Here is a 25,660-nt window from a genome sequence, read left to right on the forward strand (position 1 = left end):
GGGGGCTCCAGGAAGGCTTCTCTGAGAAGGTGACATTGAAGCAGAGAATGCAGGGCATGAGGGAGCTAACCCAGAGTGTGGGCAGGAAGGAGGGACAAAGGCAGCTGCTTTGAAGCAAGAGTGTGTGCGGCTGTCAGTTACAGAGTAAGCTGGAAGAGGGCAGCGAGGAAGCCAGAGGACAGAGGACCTTGCAGGCCACTGTAGGGACTTTGAATTTCCTTCTCAGTTAAATGGAGCTGAGTGGCACAATCTGGCTTTCATTTTAAATGGGTCGTTTTTGCTCTTATATTGAGAATAGACACTAAGGGAGCAAGAACCTTGGCACCGAGACCAGTTAGGAAACAAATGGAGTAATCTAAGAGGAAAGAATCAATGACCGAGGCCAGGACGTGAAAGGAGGGTGAGCAGATTCTCAGATGTGCTGTGAATGAAATGTGATCCGTGAGAGAAAGGACAGCTCTGACTGGGCACCTGGAAGAAGGGGGCCACCATTTGGTGAGATAAGAATGATTTTCAGAGGAGAGGTTATTAGAAGCTTGGTTTGGGGCATTTATGGATGAGGTGTCTATTAAATGTCAGAGTAGAAATGTCAAGTAACCGCTGGATGCTGAGTCTGGACCTCAGGGGAGAGGTTTGCACTGGAGATTCAAACTTGGGAACCAGGATTGAGCAAGACAACCCAATATAGGAAGGGCTGAAGAAGGATCCAGGACTGTGCTCCAGGGATGGTCAGACAACAGGAACAGAGGCTGAGAATTGGAAGGGGTGACAAAATGTGTCCAATAAGTCAAGGAAAATGAAAAGCTGTTTCAGTTTCAGTGACTCAGGTAGGACAGGAAATGAGAAAGTGCAGTGCACACACGCCTCTTGGGAGTTTTGCTTAAAGAGAATGGAGCTAGAGATGGAGGGTGGGGTTAGGTGGAGAGAGGAGTTCATATACTTCCTCATGGAAGATGTTGCAGCACTTTCTGAGAATGTTCCAGTAAAGAGGGCAAAATAGACAAGGAAGGCGAGAGATTTATTTTAAACTACAGCATTGCTACCAACAGAGCAGGAAAAAAGTTTACCTTTTAGGAGCATAATTGTGGAGACTAATAATATTCTTTTTATTTTGTGATTAGATTTATATGCAATTGAGCTGCATTTTCTGAATGGAAGCCATGGTAACCTCAGACGCAAGATGATAACAAGAGTGAGATGTGTGTCGTTATTTAAGAAAACATCTCAGAGTCAAGGAGAGGTCTGAACTAAAGATAAAATTATACACCTTCAACTGGGTATTGACTTCATCGTCAAAGAAATAAACATTAAATTCTCAATAATCTTTCAGTGATAAGACTTCTGTATCTTTGCTTAACCCTTATTTGTTTGTATTTCATAGTAATTCAGGTTCAGATAAACTAAGTTAGCATTTGCACTGTATGTGGAGAAGGAATTGAGAGACCCTTAATAAGCAAATGAAATTGCAGAGGGATGATTAACTTTTTTTTTCAGAATTGTTTGCAAGCTCTCCACAGTAGCTCCTCTGACACAGGGGTGTGCTAATGACAAATGTTCCTTCTGTCTTCAGCAAAGTTGGCAGCCCTTTGTCAGCCTTTATGGGGAAGTAGGTAGAACTTTTCAAACAAGAAGTCTGCAAGGTTCATTTCTGGGGCATTTTGCCAAAAGTGCATTGGCAATAGTGGCAACGATAAAGTAGACCCATTACAAATGGTAACATCTAACAACAGTGGGCGATGTTTGTATAGTGCTTTACTGATTAGCAAGGACTTGTGAATCCATCGTGTGACTCCATTCATTTTGTAACTGTGTCTGGGAGCCTTCTGTGTTCCAGGCCCCAGAAATTTAGCTGTGAAAAATGCCCCTCTCTCATGAAGCTTAACCTGAGCTGCATGAACAACAACCTGGTGAAATAAGTAGGTCAAGAACTAATGTTTGCCATTGAAGGCACTCTAGTGATTAATTAAAACTTAGATTTAAATCACTGCTTTTCTAGAAATTTGGGCCTCAGAAGAAATTTTATCATTGGTATTCTCTTTCTCAAAACTCGGGGCTTCAGTGCATGTTGGACCCTAAAATAGCATGTTCATAAATATGAATTTCTGCAGTTCAAACTCTCCTGCACTTAAAAATTCATTCTAGCCCCCAGTGTCATGGTCCTGTGTCTAGGAGCAGAGACATTTCCTCATTTCATACTAGGAACACACCAATTACGTCTCGTCCTCCTGGAGCAGCTGCCCCTGTACATCTGCTAAATTATTTTCTGTCAACAAAATGACTGGGGAATCTGGAATGTATCTTCTTTTAAAAAAAATCTTAATAACTAAAAGGAAAAAAACCTAATTAACTGCCTTTATTTTAAACTGTTTAAATCTGACTTTTTATCATTTGTACTGATGTACACAAGTATTAGAAATTATGGAGGCTTTACTTTTTCAACATTTAAAACAGCTTATAATGGAAAATGATCACAGTAGTCATTATAACCTCTAAAAATGTGTAGAAGCTATGCATGAACTCTCTTCATCACGTATGTCTGCTGGTGAAATTTTTTTCCTTCATTGAGTTAATGAATTTTTTAAAATAGCATAAGTATGGCATGAGATCCTCTCTTCCCTCCTTAACTCTGTTACTGTCCTGTGGCTGTCAGCAGATGCATTCATGTCATGGCATGTCCAGTGGGTACTGTAGGAACTCAGTGCCCCACAGTCTAAAGAGTAAATTGCCAGGAGCAGAGCCTGACACCTGTTCAGAGCTTACAAAGAGGTGGTGAGTCCCATCTTCCACCATCAGCCACTGTCCCCACACGCAGATCAGTTGGTGCTGGGGAAGGCAGAGACTTGTTGGAGTCCCTAAGGGAAGGGCTGAGACTTTTCCTCCTTTCCTGTGGGAGAAGGGACAGAGTGCATCCCCACACCCTCCCAGCCGGGCAGTGAGAAGGGGCCCAGCGGGAATGTGATCCAGGTTGGAGGTATCTGGTGTACATTAGGGCGAAGAGACCAGGCATGGTCCATTTGAGAGTAATGATGGAAACAATAAAACTGAGGTGTTTGGATCCCAGTGGAATTGAGAGTGTTCCACAAAGTGGCTATATTTCAATATACTCCTATAACAGGAGCCTCTGACTTGCACTCCTTCCTAGGCATCCCAGCGAGCTGATTCTCCTGTGTGGCCTGGGCAAGCCACTTAGCCTCTCTGAATGTTGGCATCTTCATGGCAGCCGACAAGTGGTCTGTGGGTTACTGTTGGCACTAGAAGTGGTGAAAGTTGTAGAAGCTGTAATTGATGTAGAAGAATTAGCTCAGGAATGTGGGTGAGAGTGCTGAAGGGCCTAGGGCTCCCTGGAAGCACATTTGGTGCTAGTTATGATAGTAATCCAGCTAAGCACACAGCTAAGCACCAGGCAACTGTGTCCTTGGGCTTTGTACTGTGGATTCAACCAAATGCAGATCAAAAATATTTTTTAAAAAGTTGAATCGGTATCAAACATGTGCACTCTTTTCTTGTCATTATTCCCTAAACAATAAAGTATAGCAACTATGTATGTAGCATTGATACTGTTTTAGACATTCTAAGTAATTTAGAGATGATTTAAAACATGTGAGATGGTGGGGGGGGGGCGGTTATATTACAAGTGCTATGCCATTTTATAAAAGGTACTTGGAGCACTCTTGGATTTTGCTATCAGCAGGAGTTCCTGGAACTAATTCCCCACAATTATGAAGGGACAACTGTATATTTAAATCAGATGACAGCTATTAGACACAAGGCCAAAGCCTTGAGTCGACTTAACCTTCTAGGGAACTAATGTTTGAAAGTTAGGAAGGGGCTGAGGTCGTGGCTCAGTGGTAGAGTGCTTGCCTATCATGTGTGGAGTACTGGGTTTGATCCTCAGCACCACATAAAAATAAATAAATAAAGATATTGTGTCCATCTACAACTAAAAAATTAATTAAAAAATAAAGTTAGGAAGAAGAAAATCACCCATGGGGTGGGGATGGCCTGAAGTTTAGAAGGAGAACCAAGAAGAGCAGAGCAAGTTTGTGTGGGAGGTGGTAGGAAGTGCCCTTTGGTCAGACCACAGGAAATCTAACAGTGCCATTTACCTGACAGTGTGTCCACAGCAAGCCATCCAGATGAAAGAGGCTGCAGAGCAAAAGTACAGGTGTGGGTAGAGGTGCTATTGTAACTGGAGAGAGATGTTGAACCTACTTTCCTAGGAGGATAGAAGAGGAGAGACATGAACAAGGATAAGCTAAGCTTTTTTTCCCCATAGTTTGCTAATAATACCATTCTTCACTAGGTTTCTAAGCCATATTGGGGTATGTACTTATCTTCCTACTGCAATGATTTCTGTCTGGCCTGCGTGTGAATTCTGGGGATGCTCACAATGTTTCCTGAATGAGTCTAGGCCATTTTCTCTGATTTTCTGCCATTTTCTGTGATTCAGTTCACAGTGCCTTTTAGAACAAGGCCATTCAGGTAGAGAACTCTGGGAAGATCAGGCCGAGAGCTGGTCAGGTTATTTGGTGGTTTCTGCTATAACTCCTCGGAAGGCATTGTTATTTTGATGTTTGGTTCTGAGCAAACCCTGTTGTGTTTGACCACTACTGTTGTGATAGAAAGCCCAAATTGCAGAGCTGATTCATTAGGCTCACCAATGCTGCTCTCAGAAGTTTCTGCTCCAGTAAAAGTAAAGGAGCTTCCCTGGCTCTAGTACCTCCCCAGTCCAGACTTTCCTGCCACCCCCACCACCACTCCAGCTGCTACATGGCAGACTGACACTTGGTTAGCTGCCATTTTGTCCCTCTAGGTTTATCAAGAGAGTAATAATTAAATCAGAAAAGTCAGTTTGTTGCATTGCTTGTTGTTGTCATTGAAAGTAAGAAAATAAAAATGTTTTAAAGATTATTTCTGCCATCTTTGTTAAACTTAATGAAAATATTTATCCTCTGAAACATAGCAACATAAAGAGGGATGTTGCCCTTCTTTGGGGCAATTATAAAACATGCTTTGTTTTTTCTAAGATATGATTTCGTTTGTAATTTCCCTTAATATAACACTAATGCACATGTGGCCTTTTTTCTCTCCCAGCCCAACACAAGATTTCTTTAAGAGAAAAGAATAAATTGGAAGTCAATTATTAAGCCTTGGGTATCCTAAAATGTTCTTTGAGGGTTTTGTTGGGGTTTTTTGTTTTTTGAGAAATGTAGTTCTGAAATTTCATTATTTTCCTTCTTCCCTTCCTGGATGCTACTTTGGTAGCTGTCATGTTTTAAATATTGACAAGATGAGATAGTTTTCTGTTTATATCAGCAGTCGTCTGTCTGTGAGATATGGACGAATCAGAACGCTGGATTTCCTTTCTCAGCGATCCATCAGGTCCATAATGTAAGGTTACACATGGTTATTTTTTCTTCCTGAACTTGCGCTATGTAATATGTTGCCGTGTTGTCAACAGCTGGAGGTACTGTGTCCTGGCAATGCGGAAAATTTGTAATGTCTAGTGACTCCTGAGATTCTTTGTCTATTATACATTAACTGTGCCTTGTGACTAGTTGGTGTGCAAACATTGTCCTGAAATGAGAAACATACTTGGTTTTAAAGTCTATGGTTAAAATCTGTCCCATGTGAGTTTTGGCTTTCATTCCAGGCGTCTGTGTTAACTTACAGGAAAAAGGAAAAGGGTAAATTGATATATATATATATACACACATGTATATATCAGTGTTATTCCTTCCATTTTGCACTTCCCCATGTCCATGGGTTATTCAGCCATTTGTGTCCAGTGATTCTCAAAGATTCATGTGCTTTACTTGTGAGAAATTCTTGAGTATGATTTGCATGATATTCTGTATACATTTTATGCAAATGTGGGAGGAGAGCCCAGGAGGGGCACTGTTACAGCTACAAGGTGGTTCTCAGCCGTTTTCCATTTATAGAACAGAACTGGTCTTTAGAACGTGTGTGAAATTGTGACCCAATTTACTCTGAGTTGCTTAATATTCAAATATTCACATTTTGCCTTTGCATATTAGAAATTTTCCTTTTATTTTGGAAAGTAAACATTTTAATGTAATTTTTTTAAGTTTTGTATTTTAAAACACAACCCTGTTTTTACATTCTGTACAATTTTTCCCATTGGATGACCTGCTATCTGAGAGATTGAGACATTTGGTTGAGAATCACTGAGCAGAATTCTTGGGGTGGCATGCGAAGAGCCTTTATTAGGGTGCCCTGTCAGGCACATCTATCCTCCTGTGCATGGGACTTTTGAGGACTGATATTGCCTGGTACTGGTGCTTCCATGACCCAGCAGTTCATGAACTCGTAAATGCTAACTAAAGCCTTTATGTGTTCAGAAGTGGCCATCTCTGCTCTTCATCAAAATATTAAATTCAGTATAACCAATTGCATTTGGTTATAATGAAAGAAGCAGTCTTTATTCTTTAAGACATTTTAAAAGTATTACTACAGCATCTGCTTTTGTATATCTGTAAATGTTTATAGGAGAACTTCTCTGATACTCCATCCAAATATATGTATAAATTTATAGACATAGAATTACATGTGGTATTCTTCAAAGCCTTAGAGAATACAGAAAGTAAATGTAATCGCATATATCATATGTATGGTTGGGTAGCCCATCTCTGAAATTTGTCAGAATTATTGAAAGTAAAACCTTCAAGCAACAATTATCATTTAAAATCATTTTAGTTTTTCACAAAGTGTTCTCGAAAAATAGAGAATGATGTTTGTTAATATTCAGTTCTAAATTTACTAGCAGGTAGGTGTGAAGAGTTCCTAGTAGAAAAGATTTTAAAGCTTCTATTAAAATATCAATTAAATCTTAATTTTAAAAAGTTTTGAAAAGAATGATACAAGGCTTGAAAAATACCATACCTTTCTTTTAATGTTAGAGACTCAGTCATAATCATGACTTTTAATTATTCACTGACATCCTTAGGAAATCTTTTTCTGAAAAAGAAAATGAGAATATAGAGATTGTTTCCCCTTTGTATTCTCAGTGCACACAGAATATATATGCTCCCTTCTGGGGAGAGGGCTACAGCATATGATCTGTTTTAGAATTTGCCTTAACTGTGTGATGTACATGAACTAAAAACTTGCAGCTGTTTATTATTTTTTAAAATAATTCAAAGTTTAAAAGCTGCCTTTTATAATCTGCCATTCAATAAAAATCTATCTGCAGACTTGTTTTAAAAGCATTTATTTATTTGTTTGTTTATTTATTTATTTTTGGACAGAATGTCTTTATTTTACTTGTTTATTTAAGGATCAAACCCAATGCCTCACAGATGCTAGGCAAGCTCTGTGCCACTGAGCTATAGCCCCAGCCCTATCTGTAGGCTTTTACGAATTTTTATGTGTAATATCTAAATTTGTCTAGTGGCTTTACATTTTTTCAGCTGGTGGTATAAAAGAATATTTAATTTAATTATGTTAGATGTGGCCCAATTATATAGTCTTCCAAACTCAGCCAGACTATGAATTTATGGTTAGAAATTGGCAAATACCTGTTAGACAGAATCAGTTCTCCATTGAAAACTCCTAATCTCAAATTATGTTTTCCCTTAATGTTAGAGGGTTAATTTTTATTTGAGTTTGAAGAGGTAGTTAACGATGGACATTTCCTTCTGTGTAATTGGTGTCCTTTTGTGTATTTACAAAAAACTGAAAAATCTTTAAAGCATACATATAAAAAAATAATAAGTACCAAATGAATGAGGTGTTAAACCATGACCAAATTCTTGGAATAGCATGAGCATTTACCTATGTTAACCTAAAGGAAAGATTTTTCGCTATTTTAAGCTCTAAAGAAATAGCCTGAAGATATCTATTAAAAGTTCCTTGAATCGTTTTCATTTCTCTTCTGTAATTACTTAGGCCCTCTAAAGATCTTTGTGTCAGTAAAAAAATTTAAATATTACAGAATCCTACCCCAAACTTTTCTTATTTCATTTTGTTTTTCTAATTAAATATTATTTCATGGTTTCCCAGGTTTAGATCTACTTCTCATTAAAGATGAATTTTGACTAAAGTCATTATTTCAGGCAAAAGACTTTGTACGTCTGTTTGATTTTTATTTAATTTTTAATAAGCATTTCTTAAAGCAGAAAATTATTAGAGTTAATTTAAAATATTTGCTTGAGGAAATGTAGGTATCATATAGACATGAATGCACTCCTCATCAAGAGCTAACACGGGGCCTCACAGTTCAAAATTATTTTATGTATGAGGTAAAAAATCCTTATTTATTTTTCAATTTCTTCTGCCATTCCATATAGTAACTACTCCACCCAGCTCCTCCATTGCTCATTCCTGCCGTAATTCCACCTCCAGGAGGGTTGAGGCCTAAGCACACCTGGTCTCTGAACTCTTTTGTCTTTCCTGGCAGCCAACCAGGTAAAGCTGAATTCCAGCCAAGGGCCAAGGTCATTCCTGTCCTTTACAAGAGTGTGATGTTAAGTCCAGTTGTTGGAGTCCCTCCATTGCCATTAGGTTAATTCCAAAGAGAAAAACCAACATCTGTATGTTAAATCTTCTAAATATTCTTAGATCTAAGATTTCTTTTTAAATAGAAAATGACGGATTCCCAGGAAGAAAAAATTATTTTCTTATAAATTCAATCCTAAGAACACTTTCCCCCTGAAAATGAATTCCTGGAAATAGCACTAAGGATGACAAAATTTGGTGTCTATTTCCAGGAAAGTCCATTCAGTCCCTGTAGGAAATTTTAAAATATTTGGACTGGAGCAATATTTCAAGACCAAAGAGAAAATAAGTCAAGGATTATGTTTCCCCCTCCCTTAATTATCTCCCCTGATAGCATCTAGAGGACAGCCTATCAGATCACTCTGGATTCAAAGCAGGTGATTTGTGATTTTTGGACAAAGTGGGGTGAGGAGAGCAGACGATGGCGCTGTCCAAACAGCTAAAGGAATGCGCTACTCATTTCTTCAAGTGGGTATCAAATGAAAGATCTCAATTTCCCAACAGAGGGTGAATGTGCTGGGGCTTTTTAGACCCAAAATGGCTGCTACAACTTCTGTGGATGATGTAAATATTTGGATCAGCATTTGGCTGTAGTTCTGCTTCGAGTGTATGGAACTCACATTAAAATTTAATTATGAAAGTGCGTGAGTTAATTGAACAATTAGAGAATGAGTTTGCATATGATTTGCATGCTTAACGTACTAACCTGCGAAATGTCCCCATATCCCTAGCTTCACTGCACCCACTCCCACCCCAAACCCTATTCCCACCCGTTTCCCTGCAACTCTTGGTACGCACAGCTCCTGCCTTGTCTGTTCAGGCTTTTTGGAAACCTGCCTGTTGAGCTCGGCCAAGGTGAACCTCAGCTAAACTGAAATAGGGCTAATGTGAAGGAAGACCTATTGCTTGGTTGAGTTGTCACATCAGCAGACCCTGATTCAAAGTATCTTTTAATGTCATCCAGATCCTCCTTTCGTATCATCTCACAGAGTTGCGTGCAAACTGTTGTTCTGTTAATAGTGTCGCCTGTGACTTAAATGTACGATACCTGTTTGCTATGTTGTTGTTGCTTTATTGGGGGGAGGGGCTAATGGGGAGATTAGAAGATGATTTGCTAGATTTGAGGAGAACTGTTATTTAAGAACTCTGTTTCCAGAGTTGCAAGCTATTTTAATTTAAAGCTTATTACACTCAGCTTCAAAATAATAATGAAAACTACATACCCTCCATTTCTAAGTTTATATGAGTTTTTAAAGAACAAATTAAAGTCAGTTGAAATGAAGAGTGGAGAGTTAATAAGGATCCAGACATTTGTAAGAGGAAAGGAATAAATCAAAATGGAAAGCCAGGGGAAAAAAAACTTAAAACTGAAATTAATTGCAGCCACTTATTGCTTTTAATAATTAAAAGTTTAACCATAAAGAGAAAATTTTAAGAATGACTCAGGGATAGGTCATAAAGCACACAGAAATGTTCAAGCTAAAATTATAGGTTAATTCTTTAAAATATCAACAGACAGAGACTAGAAAGATTAAGCGGTACACAGGTAACTTAGGGACTAGACCAAACAGACTTGGAAAGTAACTCAGAACAAAGAGCGAAGAGCTGGAGGGGTTCGCCCTGGTCACATGCACCATTGAGGAGCCAAGGAGATAGCACCAGGCTGATGTGACTCTTCCTCTGACTGGAACTGATCCATCTCCAGCACAAACACTCAGGCTCTCTACTTCTCTGAATGAGCTATGCATTCCTGAAGGACTCTAGAGTTCTTCTTCTCCGTTTTCAAAGCCACTTAGTAATTTCCAGAAAATTAATTTCCAGAAAGCAAAGCTTTTGCTTTACACTTCCTACCTTTGTTGGCTATCTCATATTCCTGCCAGTGTAAGTCCAAATTGCACAGAGAAAATTGGAACCTAGCCCTCTTCCCCACAACACACACCCAAGATGAGTCATTCCTCGAGGCCTGTGGTTCTTTGACGGTGCTAGATCCTTTCAAAGAATTGAATGAAGACTATGGACTTCCTTTCTCTCCCAAAACATATATTCAGATTTTGTATTCTTATCCCAGACTCCTTAAAAATTCTCCTTAAGAAATCCCACAGAGCTGGGCACAGTGATATATGTGTATAATACCAAAGATTGAAGAGGCTGAGGCAGGAGGATAGAAGTTGAAGACCAGCCTCATCAACTTAGTGAGATACTTAGCAACTTAGAACCTGCCTCAAAATAAAAGCTTAATAAGGGGTTAGGGATGTAGTAGCGCCCTCCCCAGTACCAAAAAAGAAAAAAAATCCCACAGTGTGTCGACCCATTTGCTAATACTTCTGTGGAACTTGGTCTCTAACCAAGGTTCTGTTTGATTTTGGAGCTCATGAGACCTTTTTATGCTCTCCTAACAGCTGAAAAGTGATTTCTGATGATTCTATAAGGTCAGCCAAATTCAGGTTAGAAGAGAATGGCTTTGAAAACCTGCCTATATTTAATTTCAGTTATGTCCCTTTGAGAACAAAGCATTGAATTTTGAAGCATCAGAATCTTTGCCAGGGAAAAGAGTAAGAAATACTCCATGTGTGACATGTAAATCAGATTGGAGCCCAGAGAAGACCAGCCAACACAGGCCTTTGATTTGATGAATGCTCACACTAAACTTCATAGACATAAAACAGATTGAGGCTGACCTTCTGGAAAGTGTTCACTGAAACAAGAGAATGTTCTGTTTTAGGTCCGTCCTCCTGGGCCTTTGTCACATGATTCACCATCCTATGTGAAAGTGCTTATGCTTGTGAATCACTTTCTCAAGCACACACTTGTGAGCAAACTTGGCATTCAGGTGTTTAGTCTGCACTGGTGTGGAGGGTTCCTGAGGAATGTAGCTCAGTGTAAGCCCAAGCCATCGCAGCAGCACTCTATCAAAACAACTGAATTCCAATAAGAAAAACTAATCACCATTAGTAAATTTTTCTTTTAATATTTTGTTTAGTATCATACTTATAGTATCATTTCTCTAGAGATATAAAATTATTCAAAGTGGATAGTACATGTCATATTTGGGAACTGACATTTATGGAACTGTGTATTCTAACATGAAAACAATTCAAACTAAAAATTTCATTCAAGTTTAAAAATGGAAAATTCTTTCAAAGATGGTATGTTTTTTTCTATTATATAAGAAAATTATGACTTTATAAATCATTTATTAATATATCATTATGATTTTAATATTCACTAATATCTTCAAGTTATAAAATACTTAGCTTAGGGTATCTTTCTGAAGACAGAATAATCCAACTTCTTCAACCTCAAGATGAATTCAACTTTGGGAAATATGCTAATACGTATAAAAGCATCATAACCAATAAAAGTATTTACATATGCACAATACACTCAGATGTTTTTCCACATTTCCAACACGTGCATGTAAGGTGAACTCAGGCTAGCTAGAGGGAATGAACTTTGCTTACTGCTCATATTGCGTCTAGAATAAATGTCATTTTCAGACAGGAGACTGGGGAGAGCCTTCTATCACCTTGAGACCTCCAAATGAAGCCACGGCCTCCACTCCAGTACAGTACTGGCAGCATCACCCAGAAAAGCTCATCTTCCAATCGTGTGACTACAAAGCTTTTGTAAGTTACCCTGAGTTCAATATTTGGATACAACTGGGGATAAAGGGTATATTTTGGTTTCTTTACTGAACCAAAATGTCCATCACTGAAATTCCTAAATGAATTTCCCTTTCTCTTTATATATATATATATATTTTTTTCTTTTTTTCTTTTTTATAACTTTATTTTTTAAGTGGTGCTGAGGATCAAACCCAGGGCCTCGCATGTGCTAGACGAGCGCTCTACCACTGAGCCACAATCCCAGCGCCCGCCCTTCTCTTTTTTTTAAAGTAGCATTCTGCACATGAAGTCCAAATAACTAGACTTTATAATGCTCTAAATATTGTACACTTAAGCTCTGTTCTGCCTTCTTCTTATAGTGTTGTATATTTCAAAAGAAATGAGATCACAGGGCACAGTGACATATGCCTGTAATCCCAGTAGCTGGGGAGGCTGAGGTAGGAGGATCACAAGTTCAAAACCCAGCCTCAGCAACTTAGCAAGGCCCTAAGCAACTTAGCAAAACCTTATCTCAAAATTTTAAAAGGGCTGGGGATGTGACTGAGTGGTTAAGTGCCCCTGGGTTCAATCTCCTATATCAACCACCACTACAACAACAACAAAAATAGAAAGATATGAGATCAAGCTTAATTTAAAAGGAAGTGAGGAGGAGCTGGGGGTGTCAGTGAAAGAGCACTTGCATAGCATGTGCAAAGCCCTGGGTTCCATCTCCAACAGCCAAAATAAATAAATAGGGAAAATAGAATGGAAATGGGCATGAATGTAGAACATCTATCTATCTTCACTCACTCACCAGTGATCCCAGAGCATTGGATCCACCACTGTGTATAAAAATCAGATTCCTTTCATCATCAGCAGTAGGATTATATTACTGATTTGAGGATTGTTGTTGTTGATTTTCCTTTTCTTTTTTTGCAGCAAAGGGAATAGTTATGCTTAGCTGAGAATTGTAATACAAATAGGTGAATGTTCAAGATACTGCAGGCTTTGGGGCAGGTGGTGGTTGTCATGACTACAGTAGGGAAAAAATGGCTGAATCCTCGCAGCGCATTGAAACCTCCTCTCCTTAAAAGAAACGTTTCAATTAGGGAAAAACTTTCCTGATAACTGAAAAGATTAGAATTTCACCAAGATCATTTTCCTTAATTTGATTAAGATGTGGGCATCCTAGTTATCTCCTTGCAGTTAGGGCCCTTTTTCCTTGGGCTGTTTTTTTTTCTTACCTGCAGCTTTGGATTTCTTTCAACAGTAATAGCCCCCAAACTGTAGGGTTAACATGGTTTCCTGCAAAGCTCAGACCCCAAATCCCTAAGCTTTCTGCACAAACCTCTCTTCAAGGTCTTGACCAGGCCCTTGCTACTCTGTGTCAGGTCATTGGCTTCCCAGGTCCACGACATCAATTCCCATACCTGTTTTTGCACTGTATCTCCAGTTAAGTCGGGAAGTGTCCTTCAAATCTAAAATAATTTAAAATAATTATAATATTCACATTAATAATTAAAATATTCACATTTTTTTAAATGTGCTGAGCTCTTTAAAAGAGGGGAGAATTTAGGAGGGAAAAATGACAAAAGGAAAGAACCCTGTTGATGTTTCAAAAGGTTGATGAGGAGTCAATGGTAAAAAGGCAGTCTAGACATTTTGCTCAAAACTATTTGTCCCTGGCTAGAAACATGAGTTAGTGGTGCTGGGTACCAACGTGGTATTGGATCCCATCACCTTACAGTGAAGTGGCTGGTAATTCCTGTGAGGAGACAGTCTCAGCATTCCCCACCTCCATACAGCCCTCCAGGAGTCACTTTGCACCAGGACTCAGCCCATTCTGCTGTGGAACTGAAAATGGAGTTCTTCCTCCCCAGCCCCTGCCATCCAGGTCTCAGATGGACCAACCACAAGGCACACAGCTGTGAATGAAAAGGTCCCCAAACTGCAGCTCTGCCTAAGAACAACCTAACGTTAATTACCTATGCCGCCCAATAAGCCCCAACGGGGGCCATGTTGCTCAGCTTCTCAGCTGTCTTATACAACCCTGTAATTACACGGAGTAGTGTGAGTTATTTTTGCAGATATTGCTGCCTCAAAAAAAAGGGGAGGGGGAAGCATTTTTAGATGTTCCCATTTTGCAGTTAAATATGATCTGAGAGATGGCATCTTTAGAAAATGATGCAGTTTCATTATAAAGAGCAATTTACAGCCCTCAGAATGTATGGTTAATTCTGTGACATTCTCTCTTTGAATGCATTTTTTTAATTAATGTACATTTATTTATTTATGACAGTGGAATGCATTACAATTCTTATTCCACATATAGAGCACAATTTTTCATATCTCTGGTTGTATACAAAGTATATTCACACCAATTCGTGTCTTCATACATGTACTTTGGATAATAATGATCATCACATTCCACCATCATTATTAACTCCATGCTCCCTCCCTCCCCTCCCACCCTTCTGCCCTATCTAGAGTTCATCTATTCCTCCCATGCTCCCCCTCCCTACCCCACTATGGATCAGCCTTCTTATAAAGTTATCAACAATTTATAACCAGGAAGCCTAGCCAGTAGCACTTCCACAATTTGTTTTTTAATTGTTACTCATATTTAAACTCTCCTTTTCATAAAAGTACTCCTTTTTTTTTTTTCGTATTTTAGTATTTAGGTTCTATGCTGATAAAAGAGCTCAGGGGGACAGAATCAACCCAAGATGCTTGTGCAAAAATGCGGGTAAGTTTGCCAAACTTTTATTTCTAGTAGCTGAAATACTAAATACTGGGTATGGATACAAATTGCCACCTTTCAGAATTACTGTTTTCTTCATCTGATGGTCTGCTGAATCACATCAGTATTACATAAAAAAAAAAAGGTGTTTTGGCTTTGTTCATATTTATACTTAGGCTTGTAGTTTACACTTATACTTCACTGTAGTTTAAGTTAATGTCTCTTTAATATATTTATATCATATTACATTTGCTCTTAATTATTTTTAATGAATTTAAGTTAACTATATATTCATGGATCACTCTCCAGATTAGGAGAAAATTGATCTTTAGTTTATTTCAAGAAAATATTCTAAGCACCCACTTGATATTCAGAGAATAATTCCAGAAAAGGCCACCAATTTAACTAAAAAGTATCAAAAGCAGAAGTATTAGGAATATATTATAGAAAGCTAAATTTTTTAAAATACTTTTAGTTGTCAATGGACATTTATTTTATTTTTTTATATGCAATGCTGAGACTCGAACCCAGTGCCTCACACATGCTAGGCAAGCGCTCTACCACTGAGCCACATCCCCAGCCCCAAAGCTAATATTCATTTTGTGTCTTCTTAATTATTAATTTTTTAATAGAAGAAAAATATTCAACTCTTAAGTGGAATGAACCATTTGATGGCAGTAAATGTTTGCAGAAGTAGCAATTCCAAATGCCTGTGATGGGTAGCTAGTAGGTTTTTAGAAATCTATTTTAACCAAAGCTGATCTCACCCTGCTACCACGGAGCTTTTCCTGTCGTGTGTCCCTTATTCTAGCTTCTTCCGAACAGGTGCATAGAGGATGGTGATATCTGACAGTAGGAATTAAGAATGCTGGACTTATTCAATATAACAACTAACTAAAGTCAAATTTAATATCATTCGAGTAAATTTAGCTTGTATTTGTGGCCAGTATACCTTGTCATTAGTTTTATTTGAACAGCTTTTAGTGGGAAATATTTTAAAACCATATAACTGAGCTAAAACAATTATGAAGGTCAATTTGGAATAACCACTGTTCATAGAAAGCTAACTATACGTGAATCTTCATGAAATTGAGACCTCAGTCTGAAATTACCAATTTAAAATTTGATCAGTTCAACAGCAAAAAGGCTGAAATGGTTGCCCACATGTTTGGTAGCATACCAGTGAATTTTTATCCTAGGTACTGTGTTTAATGAAACTCAAGTTCTGTTGATGGTTTCTTGCCATATGAGTCACTTTTATTCACAAAAACAGAGTGATAGCAGCCAATATCTACTGAGTAATCACATTGTGACTCAGTGTAATTATTATCCCCATTTACAGATGAAGAAACTGAGACTCAGAGAGGTTAAATGACTCTCTCAAGATCACACAGTGACTAACTTGCCAACCTGGGACTGAAATTCAGAACTGTCTAACTCCAGAGCTCAAGCCTCCCCCAATCCTCCTGAGCCTCTGCTTTCTTACTTAGAAAATGACATTAGATTGGACATCCTTTAAGGTTTTTCCTGGTTTTATAATTCTGGGAATCTTGTGTTCTAAGTATACACTCATCTGACCGAAATTGTGTCACCACTGGACAATGAGAAAATGGGAGAAATTTTCAGTGATCAAACCTCATAATGATTTCTGAGATATTCATGAATATGTCTGGGAAATCAATTTGGCCTCTCTGATTTAGTACTATTAACCAAATTACCTGGGTCCAGATACTTCAGTGTTCTAATCAGCATAATATCGCATTGTGCTTGTAGCATCATTTAAAATATGCCAGATCTGTGATTTGAGTTTCAGTCAATTTCTTGAAATTGAGTGGATTTGAAATTACATCCTGATAGCAATAGCAAAGCCATTTTAATAGTCTCAGTAGAGAATAATTTAGTTAAATACTTGTCTATTGCTTAAAATGAAATTCAGAAAAAGCTATTTATTTAGAAGCCATTCTTCTATTCTTTGGGGCATTTTTCTGGTTTGCTGCCCTTGGTGTTTATTTTAGATTGTTTACATGAAAATAGAAACTTTATTGCTTCCTGGAATATCATAAACCCTCTTTTTCCATTTTGATTAAATACATCAGTCCTTGATACAGCAGCTAACGTTGCATTCGCTGCATTCACTGGAGCCCTTCAAAACCAGGCGCAGATTTGATCTGTTTTCTGGGACTGTTGTGTTGTGACTTAGAACTTGGCCAACTACAAATGGTGTGAATCTCAACTTGCAGCTAGTTTTCAGTGTGAACCCAATGTTGCAGTTTTCTCTGCATCCAGTATGGTAGAATTTCAGCTTAAAATCCCAGTATAGTCAAGTCCTGCTGTGGGAAAGACATTAGGACAGTTGGTATTAGGCAGTAATACTAGTAGGCCAAACTATTTTTGTATTTAAATTATCTGGCTTTTTTTTTAATTTGAAAAAGTAATAAGTTTTCAGTTCAACAGTATGCCATTTAGCTGAAATTAAAATTCCCTTCCATTTAAAAAGTAAATCAGTGTGGTCCCTGAATTTTGAGAGATGTTTTCTTTTTTTTTAATATTTATTTTTTAGTTGTAGGTGGACACATATCTTTATTTCATTTTTATGTGGTGCTAAGGATTGAACCTAGGGTCTCACATGTGCTAGGCAAGCATTCCACCACTGAGCTACAACCCCAGCCCGAGAGATGTTTTCTTAAATGTACTTTGTTAACAAAGATAACTAAGATTAGGCTTCTGTTTTCACTGAGTTGACAAACCCGTGGAAGAAAACAACATGTACACGATTAGTTATCACAGAGTGGTAGAAGTACAACCAAAGAAGTGTCTTCATATTGCTATCAGCCTAAGGGACCATCAGTGATAATCCTGAAAATGACATAGTCAAGATCTCCTAGAAGCAGTTTATTTGGGGTTTTATACCAGTTAACACTTGTGTGCCCAGCCCTGCACAAGATACTTATTATCTTATTATTTCATTATCTTATTATTTCACTTAATCCATGAAGTAGAAACTGTAACCCGGATCCAAAATGCTTGGGACCAGGAGTGTTTCAGATTACAATTTTTCAGATTTTGGAATATTCACATATGTAATAAGCTATGGCACCCAAGTTGAAACACAATTTGTTTGTGTTTCATATACACCTGTACACATAACCTAAGGTAATTTTATGGACCATTTTAGCACACCTGCATTTTGATTGTGACCCATCACACGAAGTCAGGTGTGGAGTTCTCCACATATGGCATCATTTTGGTGCTCAGAGAAGTTCAGATTTTGTAGCATTGCAGATTTCAGGTTCTCAGGGGTGCTCAATCTATATGGTCATTGTCCCCACTTTACATATGGGGAAACAAAGGCAAGTAAACCTCATCACCCAGCAAGCAAGCAGTAGGCTCAGGATTTGAACCCAGGCCGACTATCCCCACTGCCCACACTGTGACTCTCCAGGCCAGACCACTTCTCCAACATGCAATGGAGCTTACATTGCCCAGAGTTCTGAAGCAGCTGAAAAGATGGATCATTTATATTTCTGAAGAACTAGCTTCGGGAACCCTCAAATAGTCCATAAGATCAGGACTGGCTCAATTAGACCATATATGTATAGACATATCTAATAATCTGAGGCAAATTCCATTGTGTTAACATAAACAAAATTTCACAACAGTTCTTAACTGCATCCTTAGTATCTAGAGGATGTTTTTCCTCATAACACTCACTTTAACACATTCATTTTTGCCCCAGCAAAAACCAAACACAATTTTCCCTTCTTGGAAGCATTTGGAGTGTTTGATAGTCACAATTGGTTCTTGGAAGCATTTGGAGTGTTTGGTAGTCACAATTGGTTAACTTTTAAGCTTATCTAAACCCATTCATTCATCTCTAAGGACCCTTCAGTTCTGAAATAAAGATAATTTTCACTGACTTCCTGGTGTTTTATTATACATATTATTTTCTCTAAAAATACACATAATCAACTGTGTTAGATGGAGTTTAATTCACACCATTCTACAATAAGAAACCATCTCTCTCGGTTTGCTCAGGTTAACCAGTCTTTTTTCCCCCTTCAAACTGTCTTAAGATTTTTTAAATTGAAAGGTTATATTTTTAGAGCAGTTTTAGGTATACAGAAAACTTGAGAGGAAGGCACAGAGATTCCTTGTGTCCCCTGCCTTTGCACACGCATAGCCTCCTCCAGTCACCATCCTCCACCAGAGGTGTGCATTTGTTCCAGCTGCAGGACCTACAGCCACACATCTTAACCTCCCAAGTCCACAGTTGACATCACAGTTCACTAACTTAGTGTTGTGCATTCTGTGAGTTTGGACAGACTGATGGTGCCCGGTATCCACAATTATATTATTATACAGAATAGCTTACTCCTCTAAAAGTCCTCTACTTTTTAGAGCAGTTTGAGGCTTAAAGAAAAACTTAGCATAAATTAAAGGTACCCATACACTCCTTCTGTTGTTGACAACTTGCGTTAGTGTGGTACATTTGTCTCAATTATGGACCATTATGGATACATGATTATTAACTAAAGTCCACAGTTTACATTGGAATTCATTCTTTGTTATATACTGTTTAGTTTTGACAAGTACATAATATTATGTATCCACCATTACACCTTGGTTACTTCCAAGTGTGGGCAAGTACCATAGAGAAGCTATAAATATAAGCATTTGTATGCAGGTGTTTATCTTAAGATTTTCCCCCCAGCACTCGGATCCAAACTCTAAATAATAACATTTCTTCCGAATTGTGTCTAGTGAAAAGAATCAATAGGAATTAACATTAAACCCTGATAATTTTTTTATTAAGTAAATTGCAATTTCTGTTTTATCTTGGAGTTTTCAATAAAATCCTGGAATTAGGTATGCTTTGATACTGAAGCATACTTTTAGATAGAGTGATTGTATGAATTATTTTGTTCCTTGGTATAGTGCAGTCTGGCTGCTTATTTCCTGTATCATGACAGCTTTAAAGACATTTTTATTTAAGATTAAAAATCTAAAAACGCATTTTAGGGATGTGTGAAGAATGGTGAAAGATATCTGTTTAATCTGAACATATTCATTTAGCACTGCCTTTTATGTTATTGGTTGGGTTTTCCAGCTAAATCCATGCTCAGTGACATTCTTCATTTCTGAAGCAATTTCCAGGGAAATCCACTCCTCAGGTCACACTGCATAGATGCCTGGCTACTCATCCCACCCCCACCCCTGCTTAAAAGCAGAGACTGTGTGCATTATATCCTCATCACAGATTTATGGTAGTCCCTTACAAGGTGGTTGTGACATTGAGTAAAGTAAGATATGTAAAGTGCCTAGCTCAGTACCATCCCCTAACATACTGGCTTCCACCTCCAGAGGTTTTAAAAATGAGTAAATTCATAGATTTAGTTCCAAAGGAACTAAATCTTCCCCAATTCTGAAGCATGAGGGTACCATTCATCACCCTGGTTCACATAGGTGAGTATCCCAAGTCTTAGGAATACTATTCTTTTATTTCCATTTTTAAAGGGCCATTGCCAGAAGAGAGAAAAAATGAACAAGGGAACTATTCATAAGATGATATATGTAATTTTGAAATTTTATATTTTGGGGAGGTTATTTGTCCCAAAAATGATTGGGAGTTGCCTCTTTTTAATAATGTGACCGTCCACTGGACTGAATTTTACAAAGCATATTGCTTTGGATTTTCAGTGGTTTGGGGTTGTTGTTTTATATGAATAACTGCCACTCTGAAGATTCCAAGATATACAGAGTTTGGTGAAATGAGGATTTGCTCTGGCCAGGCCATCCCACTCAGCATTGCCCCCTGGGCTTACATGCACCCCATCTCAGCACTGAATTTTGCCCCAGGATTTAGTTATCACTAATATACAGGACTCCATCACTTCCCTAATTAAATTAAATACACCATTCGGAAACATCTACTACTGTGAGAGGTGGGCCATTATATTCAATTTAACACTGGAGTCTTCTTTCTCTAATCCCATAGTTGACAGTTTATTATTCACAGGTGTTTGTAGTTATGGAAATTTCTCTTTAAAAAAAAAAAGAAAAGAAAAAGGGGGTTGGGGTTGTGGCCCAGTGGTAGAGCGCTTGCCTAGCATGTATGAGGCACTGGTTTTGATTCTTAGCACCACATATAAATAAGTAAAAGTCCATCAACAACTAAAAATATTAAAAAGAAAGAAAGAAAGAAATATCTGCTTTTAACCAAGATAAGGTGGGAATCTGCCTTCCTAGTGTGAGAGAGAATTTTTCAAGATTGTTTTTGAGTCGGGAATGAGCAGATCTTCTAGTGTGCTGAGGCTTGGGAACCTTCATTTCCCAGGGAAGTAGGCAGTTTCACCTCTCCTCCCACCGGGCCTCTTCCCCTGAACTTGTCTGGTTCTTTAAACTTTCAATCTGGAAGCACTTTTAAAGTATGAATTTTCAGATATCTAGATTTCTGAATAGTAATCTGTCCCTCGGTTCAAGAATGAAGAAGATCTTTTTTCTATCTTTCAAAAAAAAAAAATAGAGGAAATGAGATGAAAGCTTCTTTAAAAAGTTAGAATGTAGAATTTAAATGGGAATATTAAATTTAATAGTCTCTTTTCTTAGAAGAGACTCAAACTAAAATCATGACTAGTTCTCCTGCCTTTACACAATTCCTTCTGTGAGTAATTGTTATTTTCAGAAATAACTTAAGGAATCACTTCTTAGGAACTAGGCTGGGAGAAAAAAAAAAACATGAAAACAATTGTTTTTAAAGTCTCTGTTGCCCAAGTTTCAAGGAAGAATCAAATATGTTTAATTTATCTTTCACTCTCTTCCAAATACTGCACAAGCCATTGAACACAGGTCTAAGCCCATAAATGTTGTGTGTGCGTGTGTGTTACAGTAGTGATACCTGGGCTGTGGGTGTGGCTCAGTGGTTGAGCATTTGACTAACACCCATGAGCACTGCCAAAGTGATACAGCAGCACACACAACCAGTCATACTTCTAACTCCCTAGAGCTGATCTTTGCTCTCACAGACCTTTTCCTTATGAGTGTTTTCACAAGGAAAAGTAGAAGGCTAACCAGTGCCACCCATCTTATCCCACCCATATTGTTCTCACACTTGTTTCTCTTTTTATTTTTGTTTGTATTGTTCACATAACTCGATCTTTCCTCCCACGTGATGCTACCGCTGCTTCTCACTGACAGATGATGCCCTCATGGGCATCTTGTGTCCTGAATCTCCACTTAAGTTCTTTCTAAATATGTTGATTCGGTCCATCTTCATTGACCCAAGTATTTTGTTCTGATGAATGCTCATGGTTCCAGCCACCATCTCACAGCCACTCATGGCCATCAAAACATGAAGCAGGCAGTATTCAGTATTGGTCACAGATTTTTTTTATTTTAAGTCCAAATACGGCATTTATTTATTTATTTATTTAAAATTTATTTATTTATTTTAATTAGGTATGTATGACAGCAGAATGCATTTTGATTCATTGTACACAATTGCAGCACAACTGTACATTTTTATGGTTGTACACAATGTAGTATCACACCATATGTGCAATCATACATGTACCTAGGGTAATGATGTCCATCTCATTCCACCATATTTCCTGCCCCCATGCACCCTCCCTACCCCACCTCCCCTTTGCCCAATCAAAATTCCTCACTTTTTACCATGCCTCCCCGCTCCCCATTATGGATCAGCATCTACTTATCAGAGAGAACATTCGGCCTTTGGTTTTTTGGGATTGGCTTATTTCTCTCACCATGATATTCTCCACCTCCACCCATTTACCTGCAAATGTCATAATTTTATTCTTTTCTATTGCTGAGTAATATTCCATTATATATATATATATATATATATATATATATANATATATATATATATATATGGTGATATATATATATCACCTACACAAAGCTGAAGTCATACTTACCAGTGATTTAAAAACTCAAATGTGTTTTTCATACATTGACACTTTCTTTTAACTGAAATCATAAGTTTTTTAAACTTTACTTCTTATTTCAAAAGGAGTACATGTTCATTATTGTCCACTTCTAAAATAGAGACCAGAAGGAAAATAAGAGAAACTGTAACTTTACTGTCCAGGAGCGGTAAACACCTCCTTATAACATCTGCTTGAGTGTGATTCTTCAGATTCATTACTTACACATTCGGGGGCATCACTTTTCCACTAAAATTTGGAAATGGTCTGTACCTGCTATTTCATAATCTATTTTTAAACACAGTATGTTTTGAAATATTTTTATTCCAGTAGTATTCATCCTCAATATTACTTGTGGTGGTTGATTCCCATAGGCCAACCCATCCTTGGACCATATATATTTAACAGTTTCCCTGATTGGTCACTGGGTCATTACCCTTTTTCTCAAATGGTAGCCAACATTCTGGGTGCCATACCTTTTCCTGCTGGGTCAAAGGATATATGCTTCTTGAAACTCTGGATAACTATTGAAAAATTACCTCCTGAAACAATTGCCTGTTCCTGTTACATGGACCTGTTACATACACTCCCAGAAGCAGTGCATGAACTCACGTTGGTGTTTGCAAGTCCCATCTCTCAGCAACGTGTGCTTAATATCTTGGATATGCTCCTAGTCAAGGGAGAAGTGGGGAACTTTTATGAGAAACCATCCATCTTTGGCATGATGCCTGCTCTTATCAACATCTATTCTGGATGTAACTCTACAATCTGTTTTTATGACTTCTACTCTTTATTTTATGTGAAGAATGTTTTCTGCTTTCACAGTCCCTGAGAAACTAGGAAAGGATTAAATAATTGTTGTTAATTGCTCTCAAGACCAAGAGCTGTAGCTAAATGCTAATGAAGGATTTTTGGAAATCACTTGTCAAGTGGAGAAAGCCTATTTTGATAAACTGGCTTCTCTCTGGATTAATGTAGAACGTGGTACAACTGAGTTTACATGCATAGCAGCAGAGGACAGTTCTGACAGCGACTTTCAATCAAACTGATCAACTGCATTTTTAGAGCAGTAGTTCTTAAAGTGTGGGCCCCAGACATGCGGTGTCAGCAGCATCTGGAGACTTGTTAGAATTGCAAATTCTTAGGCCCCACCTGCAGATTCCTGAAGCTGAAACTGGGGGTGGGGCCCAACAATCTGTCATTCACCAAGTCCTCTTGGATTGAAAGTTTGAGAGCTAAGGGGGGTCTTCCGCTGGGCACTCCGCTAAGTCTGCTGTGTGGGCATGCTGATCTGGGTGGACACATCCTGTCGTTTTGTCTGTAAACCAGCTAGGAGAAGAGGAACAGAGACAGAGGACACCACTTTGGGCTATGCCAAATTTCAACCAGAATTTGTGAGTTACACAGACTGGAGATGCATTCTAAGTGGCCACTTGTCTGCTGTCTGTCCCTGTTACATGGACTTGGCTCTTGGCACCAGAGTTCTTATGACCAGAAAAACCCTTGAGAAGTCATTCAGCCTCATTTCCCAAATGAAGCCCACCCCTTGATCTTTAGTGACAGAGGTGACCCCACACTATTTTTAAAGTCATCCCAAGGAAAAACGTCGCAGTGGCCTCTAATAATCATTCTGCCCTCCCAGGAAGCTCTCCCCTTCTCTCAAGGCCCGCAGTTGCTTTCTGGTTGCAGAAATGAAGACCTAACCCTCCTCTCCTCAAGGCTGAAAAATCCCAGGATCCTCACAGCTTTCTCCACGCCATAGGAGCCTCTTGCTAACTTTGCGCTCACACCTGAATGTTCCTCCACGCCCTCCAAGACCTCCTTTCTTGCTCTGGGCACCAAGGCTCTCTGAAAAGTTTGTTGAGGCTCCAGGTATGCAGAGGTGGTTCTTCTTCATAGCACCAGCTACATGCTCAACACTGAGATCAACTCCTTGGCTTGTTTCTTTAACAGGCATGGATTTCAACAGCCATGAGATTGAACCCTGTGAGCTGCTACATTCAGCCATTTTTTACTTGAAAATATGACTTCATAGGGTCCAACAGAAGATTGCCAGCTAGCGATTGTGGGGGAGACAGATCAAGAAAGGTGTGGGTGGTCCTCAAGGATCTCCCGGTGTCATGAGGGAAGCAGAGGCCCCAAGACCAGGGAAGTGGACACAAGGAAGTGGCAAAGGTGGGGACACAAGAAGAAAGCCATCCTAGGATGCCCTTCCCCAGAAACTGAACCTCACACTGAGTTTCCAAGGGTAGGAGTTCATTTCAAATGGCTGCTTTGTGGTGGGCTCTTTATGCTTTATAACCCCACAACCTAGCTAGCTGCATACAAAATCCCTACAGTACTGCTGGTTTTCTGTATTTTGTAAGCATTTTTAAAGTCACTGAAGGCTACCGAACGTAATTGTTTGATCTTAATTTACTTGCTGAAGCTGAATGTGATAATTAAGGTTTGTAACTAACTAAGGAAAATATTATATGGCAAAATTAATAGTTATTACTCAGCACTGAATGAATATTCAACTAGAAAGCATTCTCAGGGTAGCCATGAAAAATCTCTTCCTCAGTCTGCTTCAGAAAACTGGTTGGGGGCTTCTGACCGGGGACTACCTCACTCTTAGATTCCCCAACTCTGCTGCCGGCAGGGCACAAATGATTCTTATTGGGACCATGAGTACTGCAGACTCGCACCCAGCACAACAGCTCCCAGTTGAAGTGCTCCCTGTTGTAAACCATTCTGCTCTCATTCATGTTCTAGAAAAGCTGTGCTCTGAAGTCAGAGCACATGCATTCGTAGAAGGATATTCCCATATTGTTGATTCTGCATTCAAAAATGAGAAATCAGACTGGGCGCAG

At 38.6% G+C, this 25,660-nt stretch overlaps 1 protein-coding gene across 18 annotated transcripts in view; it reads left to right on the forward strand.

Moving 5' to 3' along the window:
* The window catches only part of Anks1b (ankyrin repeat and sterile alpha motif domain containing 1B), a 1,073,630-nt gene that overhangs the window by 1,014,312 nt on the left and 33,658 nt on the right, over positions 1-25,660 (forward strand). For 10 of the 18 annotated variants that reach the window (XM_015482887.2, XM_048803383.1, XM_048803426.1 and 7 more), the window contains 2 exons: positions 12,015-12,143; positions 14,797-14,868. In XM_015482887.2, the coding sequence (XP_015338373.1) occupies positions 12,015-12,143; positions 14,797-14,868 (201 nt within the window). Of the gene's footprint in view, positions 1-5,316; positions 5,392-12,014; positions 12,144-14,796; positions 14,869-25,660 lie in introns of all 18 variants that reach the window. The other 8 variants (XM_048803345.1, XM_048803379.1, XM_048803373.1 and 5 more) reach the window with 2 other exon arrangements.

Source organism: Marmota marmota, unplaced genomic scaffold (assembly GCF_001458135.2).
Source record: "Marmota marmota marmota unplaced genomic scaffold, marMar, whole genome shotgun sequence".
Lineage (NCBI taxonomy): Eukaryota > Metazoa > Chordata > Mammalia > Rodentia > Sciuridae > Marmota > Marmota marmota.